The following is a 25,422-nucleotide window of genomic DNA, read 5'->3' as shown; positions in this document are numbered from 1 at the left end:
TGCGCCCCGACCCGTGCGCCCGCAGGTCCCAGAGGCCGCAGGTGGAGCGGCTCCGGCTTTTCCTGGAGCGACACCCTGAGCTCCTGCTCTTCACCTGCAACACGTCACCGAGTCCCCCCAAGTCACCCGGCTGCCCCCCCCCGCCTCCCGCCCCCTCGTCTCAGGTGGCACCTCCAGGACCACACCTGGGTCTGAGTGACAAGACCTTTATCAACAGCCCCCCTTGTGGCACAATGTGGGGGGCATCAAGTGCTGAGGAGGCGTGGGGTGCAGGGACGGACGGTCGGGAGGACGGGGACGGAGGTCGGCGGGCGGTCACTCGTCCTGCACTGTGAGGTCGTGCTGCACGGCCTCCTCGATGCTCTGCAGCTGGCGGGCCTCCCACTGCCTCACGCGCTCCGTCTGCGGGGAGCGGGCTCTGAGGGCGTCCGCTGGACGAGCTGGTGGGACAAGACCCCCCTACAGCCCCCTCCCCCCGTCGGTGGGTGGGCACTGCCCGGCCCCCCCGCCCCACTGTCTGTCACTCAAGCTCTGGAGGGCGGCTGAGGGCACAGAGGGGCCAGAGCAGCCCCTCAGGCACCTCGGGACCAGCAAGGGGGACCCCGAGGGGCTGGGAGAGCCCAGAGCAGCCGGGCCTGGCCCTCCCACCCACTGACGAGGATACAAGGACCCTTGGTGGGCCGGGGCCGGGGGTGGGGGCGGGGGGCAGAGCGGGGGAGTCTGGGGAGCGAGGAGATGCTGGGCTCATGTTTTACCGACACAACCCAGGCCCCCCTGGAGGCAGTCACCCGGCCTCAGCCTGGGACCTCCCCACGCCAGGCCCAGCTGTGCCCTTCCTCCACCCCCACAGGCCGCCTCCCGGGGACCCCGAGCTCCCGGGGACGGGGACGGGGACGGGCTGGGGTGGGCCTACCACAGCCGCCAGCTTCCTCAGGTCCCGGCGCCTCCGCCCTGTGGTGTCGGAGATCCCGGGCAGCCCCTGGCCTCTTCTCCAGCTCCCCGGGGGCTCTCCCGGCTTCGCCTTTCGCTGGGGCTGTGGCCGCCGCGGGCGGGGGACCTCGGTGGGCACGGGTGGCTCCCCCTCTGGCGCCTGGGGGCTGGGCTCGGGCCCCGGCTGCTCACTGGACTCCTCGGAGGCCCAGATGGTAGAAAGCCGCTGCCTCCGGAGGACGGGGGGCGGCGGGTCCCGGGAGGCACGGCCAGGCCGCGGGGACCCGTCTCCAGGGCCCCTTCCCGGGCGGTAGGGCCTGGGGCCCCGCGGGCTCCGGCTCCGGCCAGGGAAGCCCTCCGCGGGGGTGCTGTGCTTCGGGAAGGCCCCCGCGGCTCTCCACGCGGAAGGCGGGTCCTCGTCCTCAGAGGAGCTCCACTCAAACACCTGTGCGAACAGAGCAGCCGTGTGGCTTCCTGGGGGCAGGGAGCTGAGCCCCAGGGACAGGACTGGGAGGCGGACTGTCCTGCCCGGCCGGGTGGCTCAGGGGCTGAGCATCAACCTGTGACCCAGGAGGTCAGGGTTCCATCCCCGGTCGGGGCACAGGCCCGGGTTGCGGCCCCATCCCCAGTGTGGGGCGTGCAGGAGGCGGCCGATCCATGATTCTCTCTCAGCACTGACATGTCTCCCTCTCCCTTCCTCTCTGACATCAATAAAAAATATTAAAAAAGAAAACAGACTGTCCTGAATTAAGAATAATTTTTGGGGGGGGAGAGAAGTACAAAACGTCATCAATGAAATCAGCTTGACATTTACACTCAGCATCTAGCAAATCCGCCGGCATGCCCTGCAGGTGTGCGTGTTCAGTGGCGGCAGGCGGGTGGGCCTGGGCCCTCTCCCAGCATGGAGGCCGCAGGTCCCCCTGCCTCAGGGTCACCCCCGGGGGCCACACGTCCACTCTCTCTCTCTCTCTCTCTCGCGGGAGCGGCACCCGCGGGTGACCGGACACGCGAGGCGTCTCAGAGCGTGTGCACACGCTGGTAACGAGGAGGCAGTGTTTACGGAGACTCACTTCCCTTTCAGGGTGGAAGCCGGTGGCGAAGCGTGGACACATGTTCTGGGACACCCTGTGTCCTCCCACAGGACAGCACTGTGACGTGCCGAGAGCTCAGAGATGAAACAGTTCAGTGTTTTCCCCCAAAACAGCCTCAGGACCCCAGGCCGGCCGGGTGACCTCTGCCCGGGAAGCACCAGCAGGGAGTGCTGCTCCTCCTCTCCTCCTCCTCCTCCGGCCGGTCATTTGGAAAAACCCAGAAGAAGGGTCGGTTCTCACACCTCCCCTGACACACGTCGGCCGGGGGTTGCAACGGCACTATTTAAAAAGTCATAAATTACTCAGAAAGAAAGAATGTAAAAACCTTACATCACCTCGTTTTCCAAGAAAATTCCAAACGGATATAAGATGGAAATGTACAAAACAAAGGCATAAAAGTTCTGGAAGGAACTATGGGTGGCTCCTCTGTAAATGTGTCAGAAGCCGGCAAGATACAAAGCTAAAGGAAACAGAATTTAACAAATCCTGTGCCCCAGCCGGTGTGGCTCAGGGGGTAGATCGTTGGCCGGGAGACCTGAGGGTCCCGGGTTCGAGTCGGGTCGAGGGCATGTACGTCCTTGCAGGCTCCTCCCCGCCCGGGCCTGGTGGGCGGGCGCAGGAGGCAACCAGTCCGTGTCTCTCTCCATCGCTGTCTCTCTCTGTCCCTTTCTCTTCCACTCTCTCTAAAAATCAATGGAGAATTACCCCCGGGTGAGGATTAACAAAGCAATAAAGATAAATAAAATCCCAGGAAAACTAGGAACCTGAGAAATTCTAGAAGCATCTAAGAAAATCCGATGTTTCCTACTGCGGGTCACACCCACTCACCAACGAGAAGGACAGGAGGGGCCCCTGGGGCCTGGGGAGGGGCTCCCGGTGTGGGTGGTGGGTGGTGGGGTCCCTGGGGGGGGGCGAAGCGCAGGGTCAGAGGTCGGGCCTGCACGTCACCTGCACCTGCCTCTCCCCTGGAACCTGGGACGCCCTCCCCGGTCTCGGTCTCCCGGGGCCCAGACTCGGGACAGTGACCAGCCCGACGGGGAGGGGCCGGGGGACGGGGCGGCCCAGGAAGGGGGGCAGGGGTCTCAGGGCGGAAGGGGAGGGGGACCCAGAGTCCCTGGTGCAGGTCAGGGCGATCCAGAGCGAGAGGGACCGGCCTCCCCCGCCCGCCCCTCCCGCCCCCCTGCCCCTGCCCCTCCCGCCCCTCCCGTCCCCCGCCCCTCCCGCCCCCCTGCACCCCGGCCCCCCTGCACCCCGGCCCCCCTGCACCCCGGCCCCTCCTGTCCCCCGCCCCCTGCCCCTCCCGTCTACCTGCCCCCTGCCCCCTGCCCCGCTGCCCACCTGCGCCCCGGGCTCCATCCCGCTCCCGCCGCCTGGCCCGCGGTGGGGCTGCTCACCTGGACGCGGTTTTCACCTGTCGCCCCGAGCCGCGCAGGCGCAGGAGGCGCGGCCCGCGAGCCCGAGGGGCTGCACCTGCGGGCGCCTCTTTCCCGACTTCCGGGCCGGCGGACCAGGGGCGACTCGGTCTCCAAGGCAACGGGGCGGGGGGGGGGCTCAGGCCGCGTCCGAGGGCCCGGCGCCGCCCCCCACGCGACCCCCTCTCTGGTGACCCCGAAGCCTGAAGCCTGGGCGGGGCTGCGGCTGTGGGTTCTCGCCCGCCCGCCCTGCTGTTGCCCCATTTCCGGGAGGGGAAGACTGAGCCCGGGGGCTGCTCACAGGGCGCCCGGCCTGCCGGCCCCGCTGGTCCTGGGGAAGCCCCCGAACCGCCGCCCCCCGCCCCCCGCCCCCCGGGTCCCTAAGCTCAGGAGCTCCCGGTCCGGCCCGAGGCTGCGAGGCGGGGCCTCCACAGGGTCCTGTCCAGGCGGCACTGCCCACCGCAGCCCACCCGCCGGTGCCCGGCCAGCAGCCGCCTCCCCGCTGGGCAGGGCCCCCCGACTCCAGCCCCGCACCCCCTGTCTCTGTGGGGGGGCGGGGAGCGTTACCTTTAGGAGCCCCGAGTGCAGGGCAGAGCCGGAAACGCCGGCCGAGTCCATAAACTAGGGCTGGTCCACGGGCGGAAGACTGCGGCCAGTGGTCTGCGTGTGCACCTGTGCGCACCCATGTAAGCACCGCAGGCAGGTGCACACGCAGACAAGGCGTCCGTGACGTGTTACACGGGAAAGGCTGTACAACCGACAGCGAGTGTGGGGCCATTTCAGAAATTACAGCACACACACGCCACACACATGCCACACACACGCCACACACGCGCTACACACATGGCACACACATGCCACGCACGGCATGCACACGGCACACACATGGCGCGCGCACACCACACATGACACACACATGACACACACATGCCATATACAGAATGCACACTCATGCTATACACGGCACACACGTGATACACACATGGCACACACATGGCACACACACACCACACGGCACACATGCACACATGCACACACCCACCGCAGACACGCACACATCCAGAAAGAGACCAGAAGGAAATGGCAGCGGGGTGCTATCTCCACGGCGGGACGATGGGCACGTGGTAACATCACTACATCCATTTCACTTCAGCCGGCCGGTGGCTCAGTGGTTGAGTGTTGACCTAGGAACCAGGAGATCAGCAGGAGGCCAGGGTTCGAGTCCCCATCAGGGCTCAGGCCCGGGTTGCGGGCTCCATCCCCAGTGGGGGGCATGCAGGAGGCAGCCGATCCATGATTCTCTCTCATCATTGATGTTTCTATCTCTTCCTCTCTGACATCAATAAAAAAAATCCATTTTACTTTTTCTGAAAAGAACGCGTAGTTAGTAAAGAATAAAAAAAAAAATAGAGCTCACAGGTGCGGCCCATCCTGTCCCAGATGGGGAAGCCGCGGGCCTCAGGCGTCCACCGTCCCAGAGCCTGCCAGGTGGGGGCGGCTGGAGGCTGGCCCGTGTCCTGTTTTCTCCCTGCGCTCGGCCACCCCGGTGCCCCGACCTCCTGACCCCCGGGTGCCCTGACCTCCTGGCACACAGGCACCCTGGTTTGAGGACAGTGAGGGCTTTTGTTTGTGTTTGAACGGAAACATTGTGAAATCTACGGTGTGTCCAGCGGCACATTGTCGGTCACAGTGTCACCTGCCCCAGGCCTCCCCAGCGCCCCCGGCAGCCCCTGGGGAGCAGGTGGGGGCCCGGGCACGGCCTGCAGGGGCTCCCGGCCCAGCCGGTGGAGGAGCCAGCCCCACACACTCATGAACATTCACGGAAGAAATTACGCTTCTCTCAGTCTTCCAGGAGACAGAAGCGGAGGGGGTAATTCCTGAGTCCTTCTACGAGGCCAGCATTGCCCTGACACCAAAACCAAACGACAAAAATGAACAACCACAGACCCAGTCTCATGAACATAGATGCAGACGCCTGCAATAAAATAGGAGCACGTCAGGCCGGCCAGGGTGGCTCAGTGGTTGAGGGCCCACCGAGGAACCCCGAGGTCACAGTTTGATCCCAGTCGGGCCGAGTTGTGCCGTGGACTCGATCCCCAGTAGCGGGCGTGCAGAAGGCAGCCGATCCACGATTCTCTCTCATCATTGATCTCTCTCTCTCTCCCTCTTCTTCCTCTCTGAAATCAATAAAAACATATAGAAAAAAATATATATACTCACCTGTGTCTGCTTATAACAAATCAAATCTAACAAGATATGAAAAAATTATATGTCATGACCAAGTGTCCAAGGCTCAAGAATCAATCAATGTGATCATGTCAACTGGCTAAGGAGACATCACAGATATCCCCAGAGATGCAGAAAGAGCATTAAAGACCAGCACCCATTCATGATCAAACTCTCCATGCCTGCTTGCTGGCTGCACCCCGTGGATGCACACTGTGATGCGAGCGAGACACCCCCACAAGGGACTAGAGACTGTAATGTAGAGGCTGCCCCCCTAATGTAGGAGACTGTCCTCCCTAATGTAGAGGCTGCCCCCCTAATGTAGGAGACTGCCCCCCTAATGAAGGAGGCTGCCCCCCTAATGTAGGAGACTGCCCCCCTAATGTAGGAGGCTGCCCCCCTAATGAAGGAGGCTGCCCCCCTAATGAAGGAGGCTGCCCCCCTAATGAAGGAGGCTGCCCCCCTAATGTAGAGGCTGCCCCCCTAATGTAGGAGACTGCCCCCTAATGAAGGAGGCTGCCCCCCTAATGTAGGAGGCTGCCCCCCTAATGAAGGAGGCTGCCCCCTAATGAAGGAGGCTGCCCCCCTAATGAAGGAGGCTGCCCCCCTAATGTAGGAGGCTGCCCCCCTAATGAAGGAGGCTGCCCCCTAATGAAGGAGGCTGCCCCCCTAATGAAGGAGGCTGCCCCCCTAATGTAGGAGGCTGCCCCCCTAATGTAGGAGGCTGCCCCCCTTTCTGTGCCAGGTCCCTGCCCTTTGCCAGGTCAGAGAAGCAGGCTGTGCTCATGGGGGGAGGGTGCACCACAGCACCTGCCAGTCGTGGGGGGCGGTCCCGTGGGGGGACTTGGCCGGGGACCCTGATGTTTGGAGGGGCTGGCGGGCGGTGGGCACAGTAAGGCCCTGGGCGTGATGATGTGACAAGAGCCGGGGCCTTTGCACGTGGGCTCGGGGGGGACGGAGGGGCTGCGTTCTGCGTGGGGAGCGGTGGCCTTGCCTCCACTGACATCATCCCCCGTCAGTCCCGGGAGCAAAACATATTTTTGTTTTCCTTCCTCGAGGGTTCAAAACACCGTCCGGAGGGTCCTGTCCAGGCCTCTCCCGCGAGGCGCCTGTGGCCTTGGCCCCGCATTGTTTTTCTGAGCGGATTGCCCAACGCCCAGCACCGGCTGGGCTGTGAGTCAGCCGGGCGGGAGGCCGAGTGGGGAACGGGGTGAGGACAGGCCCTGCGGGTCTCATCGCCGGAGCCCCCAGCCCGCCCAGCCTCTGCGGAGCTCGCACACTCGGGCTGACTGTGCGACCCATTTCACAGGCGGTGACACTGAGGCCCCGGGGGGTTACAGAATGGGCCAGGGTGCCGAGCCAGGTGCTGGCGGGCAGTCTGGGGGGGCCATGGTGCGGCTGGGGGGGGTGCCGCTCCAGGCCCTGCCCCTCGGGGCTCCCAGCATCCTGGGGCTCAGCTCCTTGGCCTCCCTGGGAGACCCCCTCCCCACAGGTGCTGCCACCCAGGCGGGTGTGATGGGAAGGGTGCTGACATGATTGCCAAACACTGAGCGTGTCCCACGCGGGGGGCGCCCCCTGGGGTAGCACAGGGGCTACCTGGGCGCCCTGCTCAGCGGGCGCTGACTCCGCGGGGAGGGGGGCGGGTTTGGGGGCATCTGCCAGCTCGCAGCTCCAGTGGGAGCAGTTGCTATACCCGAGTCCACATGGGGCCGCGTCGGAAACTTCCCCTGTGGACCCCAACTACCACTCAGCCCCGCCCTCCCCCACCCCGGGCGCCCCGACTGCCCTGAGCCGAAGGCACTTTGACCCCCACCTCAGATGCCTGCGGGCTGGGCTCCCTCCCAAGGCCTGGGCAGCTGGGCACCAGTCCATAGGGTGACCCCAGCCCCCCAAACCGCCTTCCCTGCTCCCGCACCTGTGACCAGGGCAGCCGCTCTCGGGGTCCAGTGGTGGGTCACGTGGGCCTGGTGCTGGGCAGGGGCAGCCTCAGGCCCCCAGCCTGGCGGGGAGACAGGCCCAGGGGGTGCAGGCAGCTCTCCCCTGGTGCTCACCTGCTGGCAGCCCCGGGCACAGAGGGAGCGCCTCAGCCCACCCGGGAGCCCGGGGAGCTTCTCAGAGGAGAGGACACCATGGGCCCAGAGGGAGAGGGCGGGGGGGGGGGGGGCGCTCCGGGGCCCCGGGGCGGGAGGCCTGGCACAGCCTCAGGAAGGCCTGCGGGGACGGGCTGTGCAGGAGGCTCCGTCCTGGGCCTTCCCTGTCTCCCTGCAGCTGTGCCCGGCCTCCCACCGGCCTCTGCGAGTCCTGGCCGCTCGGGGACCATCCACCGCCTCTCGCAGCTGGCTGTGCTCTCCTTCCTCACGGCGTTTGTCACGTCACCTTCCCGTGGAAAGTCTGGGTTCGCTGTTTTTCTGCCCCTAGATCCTCCCCAGAGAGAGAACCTCTGGTCATTCCCTAAACACAGCACCCTCTTCCCAGTCTCCTGCCTTCCCCATGGCTGTCTGCCCCCGCGGCACCCCGGGCACTGCTGTCTGCCCTCCACTGTACCCCCTGCACTGCTGTCTGCCCCCACTGTACCCCCTGCACTGCTGTCTGCCCCCCGCGGCACCCCGGGCACTGCTGTCTGCCCCCACTGCACCCCCTGCACTGCTGTCTGCCCCCACTGCACCCCCTGCACTGCTGTCTGCCCCCACTGCACCCCCTGCACTGCTGTCTGCCCCCCACTGCACCCCCTGCACTGCTGTCTGCCCCCCGCGGCACCCCAGGCACTGCTGTCTGCCCCCACTGCACCCCCTGCACTGCTGTCTGCTCCCACTGCACCCCCTGCACTGCTGTCTGCCCCCACTGCACCCCCTGCACTGCTGTCTGCCCCCCGCGGCACCCCAGGCACTGCTGTCTGCCCCCACTGCACCCCCTGCACTGCTGTCTGCTCCCACTGCACCCCCTGCACTGCTGTCTGCCCCCACTGCACCCCCTGCACTGCTGTCTGCCCCCACTGCACCCCCTGCACTGCTGTCTGCTCCCACTGCACCCCCTGCACTGCTGTCTGCTCCCACTGCACCCCCTGCACTGCTGTCTGCCCCCACTGCACCCCCTGCACTGCTGTCTGCCCCCCACTGCACCCCCTGCACTGCTGTCTGCCCCCCGCAGCACCCCAGGCACTGCTGTCTGCCCCCCACTGCACCCCAGGCCCTTCCTTCCATGGCCTTGTTTTGCTTGTTGCGGGGAGAGGCTACGCCTGGGGGCACCCACAGCCTGGAGCTCCACAGCTGAGAGGACTCAGCACATTAATTTTAAGTGTGTTGTTCTTGTCAGTGTGAGCACCTGCGTGCACAGAACGAGGATCTCAGGGTGACCTGAGCCAGGAGGCCCAGGACGCACGAGGGGACACGGCCTCTCCCTCCGTCTCCGGACTGCCCCCCCTCCCCCCGGAGGCACTGACACTGGTTTCTTACCCGTTCTTCTCAAGGGTTTCAATCCAGCCAGAGGGACAGGGACGGGGCTACTCATAGGGGTACTGAACACAAACAAGGGCAATCCTGTACCGTCTCGTTAAAAAAATATATTTTTATTGATTTCAGAGAGGGAGGGAGAGGGAGAGAGAGAGAAACATCAATGATGAGAGAGAATCATGGATCAGCCGCCTCCTGCACGCCCCTGACTAGGGATGGAGCCCACAACCGGGGCCGGTGCCCTGACCGGGAATCGAACCAGTGACCTCCTGGTTCCTAGGTGGACGCTCACCACTGAGCCACGCCGGCTGGGCATGTACCTTCCCGTTTTTACTTGGAAATTGTACTTGACTCGCGTGTTTACTCATCTCAGTACATACAGGGCTGCCTGGTTTTGGGGACCGGGCTCCCCAGAAAACCTGCAGCTCCTGGGGACAGGGGGGCCGCCTCACGGTCTTTGAAGGGACTGGGACATTTGTCTTGCAACCCAGGAGAAGATCCAAGAAAGGAATTTTAACTAAAGAGAAGCCCTTAGCCGGAACCGGTGTGGCTCAGTGGGTAGAGCGTCGGACTGCGGACTGGAAGGTCCCGGGTTCGATTCCGGTCAGGGGCATGTACCTGGGTTGCGGGCACATCCCCAGTGGGAGATGTGCAGGAGGCAGCTGGTCGATGTTTCTCTCTCATCGATGTTTCTAACTCTCTATCTCTCTCCCTTCCTCTCTGTAAAAAATCAATAAAATATATTTAAAAAAAAAAAAAGAGAGAAGCCCTTGGTATTTGGTCTGAGTCAGAAAGTCCCAGGGGGCCCGGAGTATGGGTGCTCCGGCCTCTGGGTGTCCCGGGGTCTGGGTGCCTGGGGTCTGGGTGCTTAGGGTCTGGGTGCCTGGGGGTTGGGTGCTGGGGTCTGGGTGCCCCTGCAGCCTCGAACTCTGTCCGGCCCCAGCCCTCTCCTCTCTGGAGGTGCAGTTGCCCACCTCACCCAGGGAAGGACGCTCCTGCCCCCCCCCGCCCTCCTGGGAAAGGCAGGGAGACGAGTTCCAGGTGGAGCCTCCTTCCTGCAGAACCAGCCGGCCAGCCGGAGCCTTAGTCCTAAGCGGCTGCCCCTGTTCTCCCCAACCTCGGTTTCCCCATTTGAAAACGGCGGGGGCTGCGGGTGGAGGCCTGGCCAGTGTGGCTCAGTGGTTGAGCATGGACCTAGGAGTCAGGAGGTCAGGGTTCCGGGTTGTGGGCTCGATCCCCAGTGTGGGTCGCGCAGGAGGCGGCGGATCCATGATTCTCATCATTGATGTGTCTCCCTCTCCCTTTCTCTCTGAAATCAATAAAAATATATTGAAAGAAAAGCAAAGAAAAGAAAGGAAAGGGCAGGGGCTTCCCGTGGCCCAGCCGGGCTCCTTGGAACAGAACGGGCCGCCCCGGCCACGCGCTCCCGTGAAGAGCGGCGTGGGCTCCGGCGGGAACTCACAACAACCGGACAAACAGCCGAGACCCGCGCTGACGCTCCCGCCCACGCCTGGCGCGGGGCCTGGAGCGCAGAGCAAAACAAACTTATTTTGAACCCGGTCCCCCCGCCCCCCCGCGCGCGGCCCCGCCGATCATTAACCTCCGGCAGGTGCGCGCCGAGCCCTTCATAAGGCGCCGGCTCCCGGCGAGCATCACCGCGCAGCGTCCGCCTGGCCCCGAGCACCCGCCGCTGCAGCCAGTGCCCGCCCCGCCGCCGCCCGCCGCCACCCGCCGCTGCAGCCAGTGCCCGCCCCGCTGCCCGCCGCTGCAGCCAGTGCCCGCCCCGCCAACGCCCGCCGCCCGCGATGGCCATGCCCGCGGCCCCCGCCGCCGCCGCGCCGCTCCTGCTCCTGCTGGCCGCCCTGCTCGGCGAGGCGGCCGCCGAGGAGCCCCACCTGTGGCAGTGCGCGCCCTGCTCCGCCGAGAAGCTGGCGGCCTGCCCGCCGGTGCCCGCGTCCTGCCGGGAGCAAGCCCGGCCCTACGGCTGCGGCTGCTGCACCATGTGCTCCCGGCGCCAGGGCGAGGCCTGCGGCATGACCTCTGCGCGCTGCGAGAGCGGCCTCACCTGCCAGCCGCGCCCTGGCGAGACCCGGCCGCTGCTGGCGCTGTCCCGGGGCCGGGGCATCTGCATGCCCGAGACCGTGGTCACCGAGCCCAGCGCCGAGGCCGCAGGTACCGCCTCCCTCCAGCGAGTTCTCCCGGGGGGCGGGGGCGGAGGAGCGAGCCTGGGCGCACGGGGCGGCCTCTAGCCTGTAGCCAGGGGGGCGCCGCCCCGCCCACACCCGGAGTTTGGGGCCCAGCCTGGCAGGAGCCCCAGGGCAGGGAGGGGAGACGGAGAGAGCGCAGAAGGCCCTGCCCGCGGATCCGTGGACACCCCGTGGTGAGGGTCGACCCTGGACGTGGGCAGCCAGTGCCCTGGGTGGGAGGGGCAGTCGCATGTGACCCTCTCCTACCTCCGCGGGGTGACTGAAACGCTCCCGTGGGCCGGGGAGCTGAGGGCAGGTCGGGGTGGAGCCGTGACTCCCCTCCTGGGAGGGCTCACGGCCGGTCGCTCCACCTGCAGAAGCCGAGGAGGCGAACCCGGAGGGCCTGCCCTCGGTGTGGAGCGCGCTCAGCAGCTACGAGAGCATCCGGGCGCTCGGGATCTCCGACATCAAGAACTGGAAGGTGAGGCGGGCGGGGCGGGGCCGGCGGGCACCGGGTGCAGGCGTCGCCCTGTGCCGAGCTGGACGGAGGCGCTCCCCGCGGCCCAGCCGGCATCGCGCAGCGGAGCTCGGCCGAGCCTTTAGGGGGGCGCTCGGCAGCCTCTGCTCCGCTGAGGGTAGAAGGACAGGCCGCCCCCCTGTGCCCCTGAGCTCAGAGCAGGAGTGCGCGCAGGACGGAGCCGCCCTCCCCCATCACACCTGCACCCTTTAAGCGCTGCAGTGACATTTGCATGACATGAAATCGAGGCCTTTCTGCACCGAAAGCCAAAGTGCGGAGCATCAACTCCGCGCAATGTTCTGTGACCGTCCCCCCGGGCCTCCACCTGCAAGACCTGACCCCCACCCAGGCCGCCCCTCCCTCTCCCTCCCCGTCTGGGGTGCCCTGCTTAATTCTGCCACCTGAGGGCGACAAAGGACCGGAGGTGCTGGCCTCGGTGTCAATGGCTAGAAGTCTCCGTGGCTACAGTCTCCATTCAGAGGCTGCGCTCGCCTCCCCGCTGGGCAGGAGCCACACTTGGGTGGGGGTGGGGGTGGGGGGTGGGCGTGCGGAGGAGGGGAGGGAGTCGGGAGACCTCTCAGCTCCCGTGGGTGTTTAGGGGTGTTCAGGGTGGGAGGACACGGGCCTCAACCTTCCTGGTAACCACCCAAGACAGCCATGCGACCCCCTGGGGACAGGCCTGTCCACACAGCCCCCTGTCCTGCCCAGGGGCAGGGAGTCACTTCTCCTCCCCCTGTCGCAGGACCCCTGCCAGCGAGAACTCTACGACGTGCTGGCCAAGCTGGCCCAGGAGCGGACCAAGATGGGCGACGGCCTCTACAAGTTCTACCTGCCCAACTGCCACAGGAACGGGCTGTACCACTCCAAGCAGGTGCGCCCTGGGGAGGCGGGTCCCCATCCCCGGAGCCAGCTTTCCCCTGCCTGCGCCCTGCCCCAAACATGCCCCCCACAGCCCCAATCTTTGCCTGGTGACACCCGTCCCTCACCTGCCCCAGCCGGTGGGGCCGCGGAGCAGACAGCTGGGCGCACTCCACGCCGGGCGCACCCGCACCACGCTGCACGCGTGTGGAATCCGCGACGCACTGCACACCTGAGCTGGAGGGCGCGGGATGTGCCCTCGGCCGGTCCCGACAGGGGTGGTGCCCGGGGTCTGAGCCCTCAGCCTTGGGCTCTCCGTGGGGTGCGGCTCTGACCTGGCCCCCCTGTTTTACAGTGCATGGTGTCCCTGCATGGAGAGACAGGGACCTGCTGGTGCGTGTACCCCTGGAACGGACAGAGGATCGCGGGGTCCAAGGAGGTCATCGGGGACCCCAACTGCGATCAGTATTTCCCGAAAGCAGACGCAGCCTGACCGGCTCCTTCAGTGAAACGTTTAAGCACACGGTGTGTTCATGCTCCGACACACTAGCTCCATGGGAGGGATGGAGGGGCGCTGTATACTCCACACGCTATTGCTTCTGAAGCTGTAGTCTATTTATTCACCGAGTTTATTTTTCTACACAAGAACCTGCTCTAGTAACTTATATACCGCGGCCGAGCGGGGACCAACCCCCCGGGAACCAACCCTCCGGGAAATGCAGTCACTCGGGAGCCTTTCTCCCCGGGACATGCAGGGGCGCTCCGGGCGCCAGGGGTGCGTGTGCGGGAGCTGAGGGGGAGGCGAGGTCTGGAGACGGTCGCGAGGCGGCCAGTGGCTGCAGGAAGCCGGTAGTGGGATGCATTGTCACTCAGGCTCGCACGATGTAAACAAATAAACAGCCTACTCAGCACCTGCTCCTGCGTGGACCTCTGTGCCCCCCCCCCCCCCCGCGCCGCCCGTCCCCCTGCCGGAGTGGCTGTGGCACTGAGGTTGCCTGGCCAACAGCCCCCCAGTGTCCATCACCCCTGGGCTGGGCCGCCCTCACTTCTCCACTCGCGGTTCCTTCCGCTTGTAAATAGGCCGGGGTTTCTCGCAGAGACGCCCCGCCCCGCGGCTGCTCCCCACCCTCCTCCCGCCCCTCGGCCTCTGCCCCTGCGGCTGCGGCCCCCTGGCACAGCTGAGCCCGGAGCACAAGGCCTCCTGCTCCCCGATCCCTTCCTCCTCGAAGGGTTACCCGTTTGCTTTTCCTGACTCTGCCCCACCCTTAGCTGTGCCCGAGGTCTGAGCCCCCGGCGTGTGTGGGGTGCAGGCCACCGCTCTCACAGCCCCCAGCCGTTCCCGGGGCCCCCTCCCCTCAGACCCCACGGCTGCCAGCCCCCCTCGGCCAGGTCCCCAGGAGCGACCTGTGACTCCGTGTTCACTGTCCTGACAGACACCCGCTCACCCAGATCCTGGCACCCGACCCCCCACAGGGAATGGGTCGCCTTCCTGAGGGACAAGGCGGCGTCCAGGCACCAGGGACCGATGGCACGTGAAGAAATAGACATGCCAGGGGCACCAGGGCTCCCCCAGGCGTGTGTGCACCTGTGTCTGTGCGCGTGTCCATGTGCACGCATGTGTGCGCAGGCGTGTTGTGGACACATGAGCGTTGCCTCTGCTCGTCCCCGAGGCTTCCCATGTTACTAACATCACATTCAGCCCGGACGTCCGAGCGCTGCTCTGGGCAGGAGTCCGGCCGCTGGGCGCGAAGGCCTCTCTCCGGGCAGCTGCCGCCAGAGGAGCGAGTCTGAGGACATGCCCGTTGCCGGCACAAGCGTCCACCTGCTGGTCGAGGCCCGGAAGGCGGTGCCTGGCACCTGCGTGGCCGGGACCCAGTGAGGGAGCAGCACCCACGCTCCCGGCCGCAGTGTGGGGGGCAGGGCGGGGTGGGTGGGGGCAGGAGAGCCAGGTGGCAGGCCACGCGCTCACCATGTGAGGAGGGCCCTAGGCGGCAGTGAACCGGGGTGTGCAACGCGTGCCCAGGAAGGCGGACCTGGGGGCCCACAGCTCCTGCCCCGGGAATCTGACCCTGGTGGGCCAGGTCCCGCCCCCGCAGTGCGCCCCCTGCTGGTCAGCCCCTCACGTCGGGCTCAGAACTTTGTAGGCCCCCCCACCCCCACCCCCACCCCCAGGCTCGCACCCAACATGGATGAGGACGGACTTAGGTGCTTTATTAAGGACCACACTCAGGATTCCTGGAAACCAGCGTGTCCTGCGACGCCCACAGTCACAGGGTCAGAGCCCCTCCCAGCGTGTCCGGGTCTCCCTCCTCCTGCCTGTCCCTTCCCAGCCCAGCAGGCAGGGAGGGACCGGGCCACGTGTCCCCTGCGCCGGTCTGAGCGGGGACAGGGGACGGGGACAAAACCTAGGGCAGCGAGGGCCTGGGGGCACCTGCTGACCTGCCCGGCCGGGACCCAGGCCAAGACCCCCCGGAACTCCCTGGGAAACTCCGACTAGGACGCCCGACCCTCCAAACTCGGTGGCCGCTGACACCGGCAAACGTTTTTTCATGGTAAAAACTTTATTAACCCGTTATAAATACATGGTGAGACAGATTTCTCAAAAAGACTTTTTTTTTTTTTTTTTCTGAAAACTTGATTAAAAAAATAAAGGAAAGCGAATAGGTAGGCAGTGTCTGGGGAACCTCTGGTCCGGCCGAGGGCGGCGTGTGGCCACAGGGCCTCCTCCGGGGCAGCGCGCGGCCGTGGCTGTGGCCGTGGCCGACGGGGCATCTAAGACTATGCGCACAGGTCCCATTACATTTGGACCACGATGCAGGCAACGGTGACGGTTCCCGAAGGCATTTCTCTGTGAATACGTGAGTCAGAAGGAGGGCGCGACTCTGGGATCCCCAAGGCCTCTCTGGTTAGATACAGGGCTACTCACATGTGTTACAGTGTGACAAAGAGGACACATGGCGAGGGATGAACAGAACCTCCTTTGCCTCTGAGGACGTAGCCTCAAAAACTACCTTGGTCTTGGAGCTGTGAGTGGAGAACACCCTTTTCTGCCGCCATCCGAGCATCGTGCCGCTGTTGGGGGGGCCTCGAAGACAAAGGTGTGGCCTTGTCCCCCCCTCACCCCCCCGTCCCCGCCCTGTGGGGCCACAGCAAAGGCCGTGTCCCCGGGAGCCTGCCTGAGCCACCCACTTCTCCAGATGCCCAGGGTCTGAGCACCTTCTTGGTCATAAAAAAAAAAAAAAAGCAAGACTCCACCTCATGGTCTCCACTCGTCCCCAAGCAGGACGGGTCACCTGAGGGCAGGCGCTCGCTACTGGGTGGAGGGGCACGGGCCCTGGCTCCAGGCGGGTGTGTCCAGACACCCCGGGGCAGAGGTTGGCGTTCCCGGGAGGCCCAAGTGGCAGGGGTGCTAGGGTGTGAGGTCCCCAGGGTGGCCTGAGGCCCGGCCTGTGCTTGAGTTCGGAAGGAGGTTCGAAAGAAGCCACGAGAAAAATCACAGGGTCTCCCTGGCTGCTGGGGCGTGGGAAGCCGCTCGAGCGCACTGTTCAGAAGCCCAGGCATTTCAGAGGTCTCTTCCGACACGTGGATTTAAGAAAGAAATGGATTCACCAGAGAAAGATATATAATCGAGGCTGCAGCCAACGCTGATCACCGCCTTGGCAGTCTTTGGTGCGAAACCGGTGCCTGAGTTCCTCTGAACTAAAACAGAGACGGGAACATGCTGGTTAGCTCCTCCGGCGTCAGTCTCCACTCCCTCCCCGGGCACCAGGCGAGGCACCAGGCCGGCCACCCTGTTCGGAGAGCAAAGGGCCTGCAGGACGCTAGCAATTAAAACAATATATATTTTTATTGACTTCAGAGAGGAAGGGAGAGGGAGAGAGATAAACATCAGTGATGAGAGAGGATCATGGAAGGCTGCCTCCTTCACCCTCCACACTGGGGATGGAGCCCACAACCGGGGCCTGTGTCCTGACCGGGAATCGAACCGCGACCTCCTGGTTCATAGGTCGATGCTCAACCACTGGGCCACACTGGCTGGGCTGCTTGCTATGTTCTTCCATAGTCACCCCGGAAATTAGAATTGCCTTTTCCAACTTACAAGGAAAGAAAACACCTAAACATGAAAATTTCTTCTGTTGACTTAAATTTGTCTCGAGGAGACGAAAGGAAACGTATTTATTCCTTTTTTCCAGCAATAACTCTCTCATTTAGTCAAAGAGAATATTGGATGTGATAGCATTCTTCAAAGTGATGGTTTAAAAAGTCATTGTTTGAATTAGATTTAATGAACGTTATTAAAATTCTATTAACCACAGAATATCCGTAATGTATTTTACAGGGGAAAAAGCACAAACAGACACGTGTTTAATTTAGAAACAGGTTCTTGCTCAGCTGGTGTGGCTCAGTGGTTGGGCAGTGACCTATGAACCGGGAGGTCAGGGTTCGATTGCCGGTCAGGGCCCAGGCCCAGGTTGTGGGCTGGATCCCCAGTGGGGGACATGCAGGAGGCAGCCGATCCACGGTTCTCCCTCATCACTGATGTGTCTATCTCTCTCTCCCTCTCTCTTCCGCTCTGACATCAATAAAAAAATATACTTTAGAAACAAGTTCTTTTGAAGTTGGAGAGTTTACTGGGAAGATAAGGGTCCCGTCGGGCTTCAGGGACAGCCTCTGAGACTGACCCGTGTGCTCAGATCCTTGGCTCTTTGCAAGAAAGATCAGCGTCTGAGACGCGGGGACCCAGAGCCTCTGCCTGCGTGGCTGGCGGGGGGCAGGTCCCCCTCCTTCCTCAGGGAGTGTCCCAGGTCTGTCCTCCATCTGACCCGCCCCCAGCCACCCCCCCTTTCCGATGGAGAGCCCTCAGCAGGGCCCCCGGCTTACCCGCCAGGTCACTGGCTCTCCACGCTGTCACAGTGCACGTCCGGTTTGCCCGGCGGGTCGTGCCCGGGGAGGGGCTGCCCGTACTTGTCCACGCACCAGCACAAGCCGCGCTTCCTGCCCTTGGCCGGGCGGCACTGTGGGCGGAGCAGAGAAGGTGATGTGACCCCCAGGGGCTCCCAGGCCCCGTGGGGACCAGGCTGTCCCGCCCTGGATAGCGGGAAGGTGCTGGCGCGCCTGGGTCCCTTCGTGGTTAAAGGGGAGCAGGGCACTGGGCGGGGGGAAGGGGCAGGAGGAGGGGCCCAGCTGTGGCTCCCCCTCCAGTGGGGGGGACCGAGGGCTCACCTGCTTCTTCTTGTAGAAGCCCTTCTTGTCGCAGTTGGGGAGCTGGATGCCCCGGGGGCTCAGCGTGCTCAGGGACTTGAGTCGGTTCAGCGTGTCCTCCATCACCCGGCGGCAGGGCCCCTGGGGGCGTGGGCTGGTTACTGTGAGGTCCCACCGCCGGGCACCCCCGGGGGACCTGCAGTGTCTGCGGCCTGACTCAGCCATCACGGCGCCCACGGGGACACCGGCCCCACCTCTCGTGTCCCTAGACGAGGCTGGGCTCCGGGGAGTCACCGGGACACCCGGAGGCCAGGTGCACAGGAAGAGCCGGGCTCTGAGCCTTTCTCCAGCCCAGAGGCCTGGGCGCCCCGAGGGCAGGCCGCCTGGTCCCTGTTCTGGGCGCTAGGAGGACCAGCAGCCGCCCCTGGGGCGGGACAGGGTGTGCCCACGGCTCGGAGTGAAGAGCAACCTGGTGCCCTGGGCCCTCGCCCCTGCCCGGGAGGAGGCGGCGCTCACGTGTTCCGTGTCCTGCCTGCTCTCGGAGAAGTTCTGGGTGACCGCGCCCTGGGCCTCGAGGTGGACCCTGTGGCGCTGGCTGTCCTTGGCGCTCCCTCTCCTGATTGCGTCCATCTTGGTGTAGCCGGGGTGGAACCTGGAGTCGGGGGCCCAGTGGGTCCGCGCCGGGCTCCCCTCGGTCACAGCGCTGAGCTCTTCCTCCGACTCACTGCCGTCTCCTGGGGGGACACGGGCCGGAGCTGAGGACCGAGCAAGGTCACGTCTCCGGGGAAGCGTCACTCAACCATCCCGAACACGTTCAGGAAGAACCGCTTGAGCCCGTGCGTGGCCCGTGGCTGAGCACCAACGCACCGACCTAGGAACCCGGAGGCCAGGGTTCGATTCCCGTCAGGCACAGGCCCGGGTTGCGGGCTCGATCCCCAGCGTGCGGCCCACCCATGACTCTCTCTCATCACTGATGTTTCTCTCTCTCTGCCCCTCCCCTTTCCTCTCTGAAATGGATAAAAATATGTAAGAACAAGAAAACACCCGGATGGAGGACCACCCTCTGGCTAGCAGCCCTGGCACTGGCTTTGCCTCGAGATCAGAAGAGACGTGACCAGTAGGTGCCTCGCTGGCGGGCGTCCCCCCTCCACCAGGATGGGCAGAGCTGCCCTGGACGGCACCCCCCCTCCCCACCCCGGCCCTGTCCCCGCGGAGTTAGCGCGGGGTGAGGCGGCCCCGCAGGAACCCGCTCCGGCCTGAACTCTCCCCGCTCCCCAGAGCGCTTGGCTGCGCGTCTGCCCTCAGCGGCGTGGGCTGGTGTCCGGTCCCTCTGTCCCGCAGGGCCTGGCCCCAGCGGCCTCTCGGACCCGCACCCGGGGGCACTCACTCACCCATCCTGGGGGAGTCCTCCCTCCCCGCCCCCGTCATCCCCCTGGCGGAGGAGGAAAACCCGAGAGGACAGCGTGTCGGCGCCCCGGGGTGTCACTGCTCTGAGCACGTGCGCGGCGGGCGTGGAGCTGGCGCCTCGCTGCTCCTTCCCGGGCTGAGCGGGGCGGCCGCGGGACCGGGGCCGGTGGGGGGGTCCCTGCTCCCACTGGGTCCGCACAGCCAGGCAGCGGCCACATGGCCACGTTATTCCGACCAGCCGCACCCCGGACCTTCCAGGCCCTCTGGTCCCCAATCTGCTCCGCCGGGTGCCCGGCGCCCCGCTCCAGCTAACGGTTCTCCGCCGGCCCGGGAACAAGCCGGTCAGCGTGGCCGCCCGCCCACGCCGGGACGCCCGCCAAAGCCTCTGGGCTCCCAGGAGCGGGGCGGGGCGCGGGAAGGCTCCCCCGGCCGAGCGGGGAGGGGAGACCACGTGCTCCAGCTCCACCGCACCCGGCACGGAAGCCCAGCCCCAGGGAGGCCCCGCCCCCAAGGAAAGCCCCGCCCCAGGACCCGCCCCTAAAGAAGCCCCGCCCCAGAGAGAACCCGCCCCTAGCGAAGCCCCGCCCACAGGGAAGCCCCGCCTCCGTGGGCTCTGTCCCCACCCAGGGAACAGCCCCACGAGGGAGGGGTGCGCGGTCCCCCAGGGTCCGGCCCGGGCGGCGCACTCAGCACCGCGGAGCAGCTCGGGCTGCAGGTTGGTTTCCGTTTCCTTCCATTTCCCTTCCTTTCTCTTCTCCCGGGAAGCACTGGGCGCGGGACTGAGGCTGTGATGAGCTCCCGCATGTCTCCCCGGAGCGCGGAGTAACTTCCTGACCGCCCGGGACTCGGGGAGGAGCCGGGAATCTGTCCCTTAAGCGCCCCCCCGCCCGGGGTTAGAAGTCACGTCTTCATACTTTTGTAACAAACGCCCCTCACACTGGTAACCAAGGCGCCAACAAGTAACTGAGAGCGTGTTGGCGAGGGCTCTCCGGCCGCTTTCTCCGTGTCCAGAGCCGCACGGGCCGAGCAGGCGCCCACGCGCGCCGGGCATTGCTTTGCCCCGAGATACAAAAGCTTCTGGGCGTTTGAACGACACAGTCCCGTCTCAGGAAACTGCGGGTTTATCTTCCCATCGATCCCGGATCCGCGGCTTCTGGGGGGGGGGGAGGGGGGGAACGGAGCGGCGCTGCCCAGAACGGCCACGCCTCACCCGGGGCCTCTGTGGCCGCGGGGACCACGCAGGACCGTCCCCCCACCCCCCGAGGCTGCCCCGGGCGCCCTGCCCCGCTGGTGGCCGGGGGCGGGGGCTCCACTCTCGTCACGAAGCGAGGCTGCCGACGCTGCTTGTCAAGTGGAGGCTCAGACTCCGTCTCCCTTTCCGTCTAAGGGCCCCACGCGAGGTGCCCCTGCAGCTGCGGGCGGCCTCCCCCGCCCCCTCCGCGGGACGCATCCCTCCCGCTTCAGTGTGGGCAGCACGCGGCCCTGGCTCCATCCTTCCCTCGGTCTCCTAAGCCCGCGGGTCCCCACAGGCGCAGCCCCGCTCCTGGCGCGTGTCTGCGGGCCTCACAGGCAGAGGAGCTGGGTGCACCAGGGGATGCGATGCGCAGCCGGGTCCAGCCACCCCGCCCCCGTCCCTGCCTGGGGGGTAGGGAGGGACCTTGGAGACTCGCTTCCTTCCGAGGATCAGGTTGTCCGACCGCAAAAGACGCGAATTAACGCCCGAGTCCCTGGCGTCTGGTTTGGAACAAGCCAGAGGGGACCCCGCTGTGCAGACCGTAAGCCTGTGCCAATGCCGCTCCTTTTAAACGCGGGTACCTCCCCCCACAACTCACCTCACCTCCGGCGTCCAAGCCCACCCCCCCCACCTCCCCGCGCCCCTGCCCCTCGCGTCCGAGGGTGGACGCGCTCGCTCCTAGTTCGCGGGAACCGAGGCGCGTTCCAGGGCCCGAGCGCAGTCCACGCCCGCGTCCCCGTGCCGCGCGGCTCCCGGGCCGGGGATCCTCGGTCCGGGATCCTCCCTCGGACGCCAAACTCGGGGTCCGCCCCCCCCCCGCCCCCCAGACTCTTGGCCCACTTTCGGCAAAAGCGCTTTGCAATTTACAAACACTTCGCACCCAGGGAACAGAGCGGCCGTGGAGGGTCCCTCCCGCGAGCGTCCTCGGGTCGCGGGGCCTGTCTCCCCACGTACGACCCTTGGGCCCGGGGGAACGAGGGCCGCTCCGCGGCGGCGCTGCCCATCGCTGACGCCGGGCTGCCGGTGCCGCCCCCTCGGAGCCGGAGGGCGCACCAGGCGCGGGCGGCTCACCTGGCGCGGGCGGGGCCTGGGGGTGCGGGCGGCCGGCGGCGTTGGCGTTGGCGCAGAACCCGCGGCCCTCCAGCAGCGCCTGCAGCGGGCGCGCCTCGCCGGGCGGCGGCTGGCAGCGGAGGCCGGAGCCGCAGCGCTCGCTGTAGACGCCGCACCGCTGGCCCTCGCGCAGCGCGCACGTGAGGCAGCAGCCGCAGCCCGGCTCGCGCACCAGCTCGGCGCAGCCGGCGGGCGGGGGCGCGCACTGGGCCTGAGCGCGTGCGTCGCAGGGTTCGCAGCTCACGACGGGGCCCGCGCCCGCAGCTCCGGCACCAGCCTGCGCCGCGGGCAGCCCGAGGAGCAGCCCCAGCGCGGCCAGCGCGGCGGCTAGGAGCACGGGGCGCGGCGGCTGCATGGCGCCCACGGCGGCGGTCCGCGGCTCAGCCAGGTCTGCTGCTCGGCGCGGGCACGGGGGGCGGCGGTCGGCGCGGGCTGCGGGAGCGGAGGAGCTGGGAGCGGAGCGGTCAGACTTCAGCGCAGCACCGCCAGGCTCGCATCTGGCTGCCCGGGCGCGCCGGCCGCTATATAGAAGCCCAAGCGGCCGAGGACACGCCCCGGAACGGCGCGCGAGGGTGGGGGGAGACGGGGGCGGGCAGGCGCAGGCCGGGCTCCAGGGTCCCGTCCGTCGCTCGGGGCAGCGAGGCAGGGCACCGGGTGCGCAGCGCGCGGCCGCCCGAGCACCTGCTCCACGTGGGCACGCCCGGCGCCCCGCCCCCGCCCCCTGGGCTCTCCGCCGCCCTTCTCGGTCTGCGTCCAGGGTGCGGTCGCCCGCGAGCCCGTGTCGGAGAGACTGCGGTGCGCTGCCCGTCACCGGGTGCACTTTGCATAGGTTTCCAAAATTCAAATCCCGAGACCGGGGGTTCGTGAGGCGCTTCTGAACCGGCCCATCCGACCAGCGTCGGGTCTGGGGAGCGAAGAGAAGGGTTTCATTCGCACCCGCTGGGCCACTCGCACCCCCCGCATCTGGCTCCATAAACGCGCATCTGCAGGTGCGCACGTGGCCTCTGCCCTTTCAGGGTCACTCCTCAAAGCGGGAAGGCCCACGGGCTCTCTCCCCGGAGTCCTTGCTGGGGCCCGCGTGGAGCGGTCCTGGCAGGGCTTGTCGGAGATTTAGCCTGTTTTAGGTATTTTCCCTGAGGCTGGTTTCAGACACAGGAACTAAGGAAGAAAACAGTCACGCGGGCACTGCCGACGCGTCATTAACACCAGGTAGTCCTTAGAGTGGGGTTTCCACTATCATTTCCCGGCCGCTTGGTGGCCCTGCAGTGGGTTCTCTCTGGCGCACTGCGTTGGAGACATAGGGGTCCCCAGTTCCGTGCCATCCGCGCACGGCGCGGGCGGGCGGGGGGCGGGGCGCAGGTCGGGGTGCACTCCGCCCTGAGGATGGGAGAACCGCGTCCGCCGGCTCCCAGCGGGTCTTTTCCGCGCGCTCGGCGCGACGCTTCTCCATGCAACCCACAGACGGCGCTCGCGGTCCAGGGTCCAGTCGGCAATGACACTTCCCAGGAGCTTGCGGGTCAGCAGCCCCGGGAACCCACGGGGCCAGGGGAACGGACCTCCCCGCGCGCCGCTGCGGCTGGGCGCGTGCTCGGCGGTGCGGGGCGCAGGTGCCTGGCGCAGCCTCGTGCCCGTTGCGGCAGAAACAGCAAGTGCCCCCGCCACCCGCCAGCCCACCTGCAGCCGCGGGGCGGACATCGTCCTTGTCCCCTCTTCCCTCTCTGTGTGTGTGTGTGCACCCCCGGCCCCCCGCCCCCCAGACCGGAAAGACCAGTGTTCTCATAGCAACACATAAACAATGCAGAAACGGTAGTGATGGCCGCGGCTCCACTAGGAAGAGAGCGCAAAGGGGGCGGTGCCGCGGCCGCAGAGCGCACCCCCCTCCCTGAGGGCCCAGCGCTGGGCCAGGCGCCCCTATTCCCCAGGACCCTGCGCTGGCCGCCCTGGCTGCCCTGCTGCCCCGCCGCCCGTGCCCTCCTGTAGCTGGTGTTATCTGCTTTGGGCCAAGAACAGGGCCTCCGATTTCATTGGGAAACTAAAGGAAACAAGGAATCCTCCAGGGTCACATTTATTCCCGAAATAGCCGCGGAGACTTCACTCTGAAATCAGAGCCGGGATCTGTCTCCAAAGATTCCCGAGGTCGCAGGCCCGCTTCCCTTCAGTACAGTGTTCTGCGGGGGCTGCTGGCCACTGGTTAGTGGGGCCGGGTTTCTGGGGGTGGTCATCTGAGTGGCGGACAGGGGAACCCAGGGCAATGTCTAAGGCCTTCCCCTTGGTCCTCTCAGCCCCCAGCCAGGGCCTTGCGTGGAGAGAAGGCCCCTCCAGGCCCTGGGGGCGACCACGAGCCCGATGCCCCCAGGGAAAACCGATGGCTACATTGTAACGCTCAGGACTATCCCAGAGCAACACCCATTATAGACTCCCATGGTCTTTTTGTGTGAAATCCTGTAACAGCAAAGTAATGCTGGCGCGGTGATATGGGGAGAATTCTCTCTCTATAAAAGCCTAATGTGCAGATTGGCCCCCGGGAGGGAGTCTGACCGGGAGACTAGAGTTTCATCGCTCACTTGGTGTGCGCTGACCACCAGGGGGGCAGGGCAGAAAGAAGGAAGGTCCCGGCTGGCAGCCGGAAGGCCCCGATCGGCCCTGACCACCGGCCAGGCCTAGGGACCCGATCTGTGCATGAATCCTGTGCACCGGGCCTCCAGTATGTCGATATGTCGTCATTTTTTATTTGACAAAACTGCCAGGAAAGATCTCCAGAACGCCATTATTGCAGGGAGGACTTGGATGGGCTAAAACTTAATGTTGCGACACGCCGGTTCCCTTGGTCAGGCTTTTGATGAGTCTGGGGTTCGTGTTTAGTAACAGGAACTGGAGTGGGGGTGGGAAAGGAGTTTCCCCCTGTTGGAGGTTCGTGGTACACACCTGCTTAGTAATTGTGAGGTGACACACACGTCGGAAACACTGCCCCTCACCCAGCGGGGTGGCGGGATTATGACCCAAGTCCAGCCCCACTTCCAAAGGCCCCCGCCCCCCACTCTGCAGTCCTGAGTGAACGTTGGGGGGGCTGACCGGTCTCCCCGCCCGGGTCAACAACGCCCGACCTTTCCCCTGTGAGAGGCCCTCTCTTCGGAGAATTGCTGGACAGCTGGCGTCTCATAAAACAAAAATGAGTTCCGTGCCAAGGAAGCGGGAAAGTCCAACATACTGAGAAATATCATGACCCAGTAAGAAAATCTAAAAAAATATTTTTCTTAGCTTCTTGAGTCATGGAGTTTAGCTGGGATATTAAACAGCCAAAATTAAAGTCTGCTGTTAGTGCCACTTACCAAAAAGTAAATCAAAACTCTGCCCTCGCTATTAAGTGATGATTTGATTTTTTTTCCAAAGAGCATTCTGTTTTCAGGAAAAAAGGAGTCCAACCAGCTTGATTAGGTGAGTCCCAGGCCCACCCAGCCCCTCCACCCAGTGCCTCCTCCCCCGGGCAGGGCGGCTTCCACGTGGGAGCCTGGTGACTTCGCAGGAGCCCGCACAGGCCGAAGAACGCCTGGTGGTCCTCCCAGACCCCGGGGCCCACCACAGGCCCCCGAGAAGCTGCCACGTCTCAGGCACTCCCCAGGGGGGCGGGGGGCGGGGAGAGGCTGTTCCAAGTTCTGAGGGTGTGAGGCCTCCCCCCACCTCCTCTCAGGCGACAGAACTGGTTCCCATCTCTGCTCAGGGACCGGGGAAGCTGGCTGTCTGGCAGCTCTTCCTCCACCATCATTGCCGTTGCCTGTAGTAAACTGAACCCAGGGGACCTG

The 25,422-nt window shown here is 65.5% G+C and overlaps 3 protein-coding genes across 4 annotated transcripts; 1 reads left to right on the top strand and 2 right to left on the bottom strand.

Moving 5' to 3' along the window:
* Nucleotides 1-211: 211 nt before the first annotated feature.
* CCDC201 (coiled-coil domain containing 201) lies at nt 212-1,772 on the bottom strand. The gene is made up of 3 exons (XM_059711292.1): nt 1,745-1,772; nt 914-1,470; nt 212-402 (listed from the first exon to the last, which is right to left on the bottom strand). Exons 1-3 carry the CDS (start codon nt 1,770-1,772, stop codon nt 316-318), a joined length of 672 nt encoding a protein of 223 aa, XP_059567275.1. The 3' UTR covers nt 212-315.
* Nucleotides 1,773-10,870: 9,098 nt separating this feature from the next.
* On the top strand, nt 10,871-13,561 carry IGFBP1 (insulin like growth factor binding protein 1). Its single transcript, XM_059656187.1, has 4 exons — nt 10,871-11,280; nt 11,672-11,775; nt 12,554-12,682; nt 13,025-13,561. Exons 1-4 carry the CDS (start codon nt 10,914-10,916, stop codon nt 13,160-13,162), a joined length of 738 nt encoding a protein of 245 aa, XP_059512170.1. The 5' UTR covers nt 10,871-10,913; the 3' UTR covers nt 13,163-13,561.
* A 1,648-nt stretch (nt 13,562-15,209) lies between these two features.
* On the bottom strand, nt 15,210-22,133 carry IGFBP3 (insulin like growth factor binding protein 3). Of its 2 annotated transcripts, none has more exons than XM_059655961.1 (5): nt 21,584-22,133; nt 18,388-18,605; nt 17,893-18,012; nt 17,551-17,684; nt 15,210-16,368 (listed from the first exon to the last, which is right to left on the bottom strand). In XM_059655961.1, the coding sequence occupies exons 1-4, from the start codon at nt 21,975-21,977 to the stop codon at nt 17,559-17,561; spliced, it is 858 nt and encodes a 285-aa protein (XP_059511944.1). In that variant the 5' UTR covers nt 21,978-22,133; the 3' UTR covers nt 15,210-16,368; nt 17,551-17,558. The 2 variants fall into 2 exon arrangements, with proteins under 2 accessions (XP_059511944.1, XP_059511945.1); XM_059655962.1 differs by having other exon boundaries at nt 17,555-17,684.
* Nucleotides 22,134-25,422: the final 3,289 nt, after the last annotated feature.

The sequence above is a fragment of the Myotis daubentonii genome, chromosome 10 (assembly GCF_963259705.1).
Source record: "Myotis daubentonii chromosome 10, mMyoDau2.1, whole genome shotgun sequence".
Classification (NCBI taxonomy): Eukaryota; Metazoa; Chordata; class Mammalia; order Chiroptera; family Vespertilionidae; genus Myotis; species Myotis daubentonii.
Note: the sequence above shows the minus strand (reverse complement) of the source record. Positions and strands in the feature narration are given on the sequence as shown.

Bases quoted from the DNA above. Each gene is read 5' to 3' on its own strand.
- IGFBP1 (XM_059656187.1), top strand. From the start codon at position 10,914: ATGGCCATGCCCGCGGCCCCCGCCGCCGCCGCGCCGCTCCTGCTCCTG. The intron at 11,281-11,671 runs GTACCGCCTCCC...CTCCACCTGCAG, and splicing joins GCCCAGCGCCGAGGCCGCAG to AAGCCGAGGAGGCGAACCCG. The intron at 12,683-13,024 runs GTGCGCCCTGGG...CCTGTTTTACAG, and splicing joins GGCTGTACCACTCCAAGCAG to TGCATGGTGTCCCTGCATGG.
- CCDC201 (XM_059711292.1), bottom strand. From the start codon at position 1,772: ATGCCGGCGGATTTGCTAGATGCTGAGT. The intron at 1,471-1,744 runs GTAAATGTCAAG...TCAGCCCCTGAG, and splicing joins GGATTTGCTAGATGCTGAGT to CCACCCGGCCGGGCAGGACA. The intron at 403-913 runs GTAGGCCCACCC...CGCTCCCCGCAG, and splicing joins TGAGGAAGCTGGCGGCTGTG to ACGGAGCGCGTGAGGCAGTG.
- IGFBP3 (XM_059655961.1), bottom strand. From the start codon at position 21,977: ATGCAGCCGCCGCGCCCCGTGCTCCTAGCCGCCGCGCTGGCCGCGCTG. The intron at 18,606-21,583 runs GTGAGCCGCCCG...GTGTCCCCCCAG, and splicing joins CCAGGCCCCGCCCGCGCCAG to GAGACGGCAGTGAGTCGGAG. The intron at 18,013-18,387 runs GTGAGCGCCGCC...CCACGCCCCCAG, and splicing joins GCAGGCAGGACACGGAACAC to GGGCCCTGCCGCCGGGTGAT.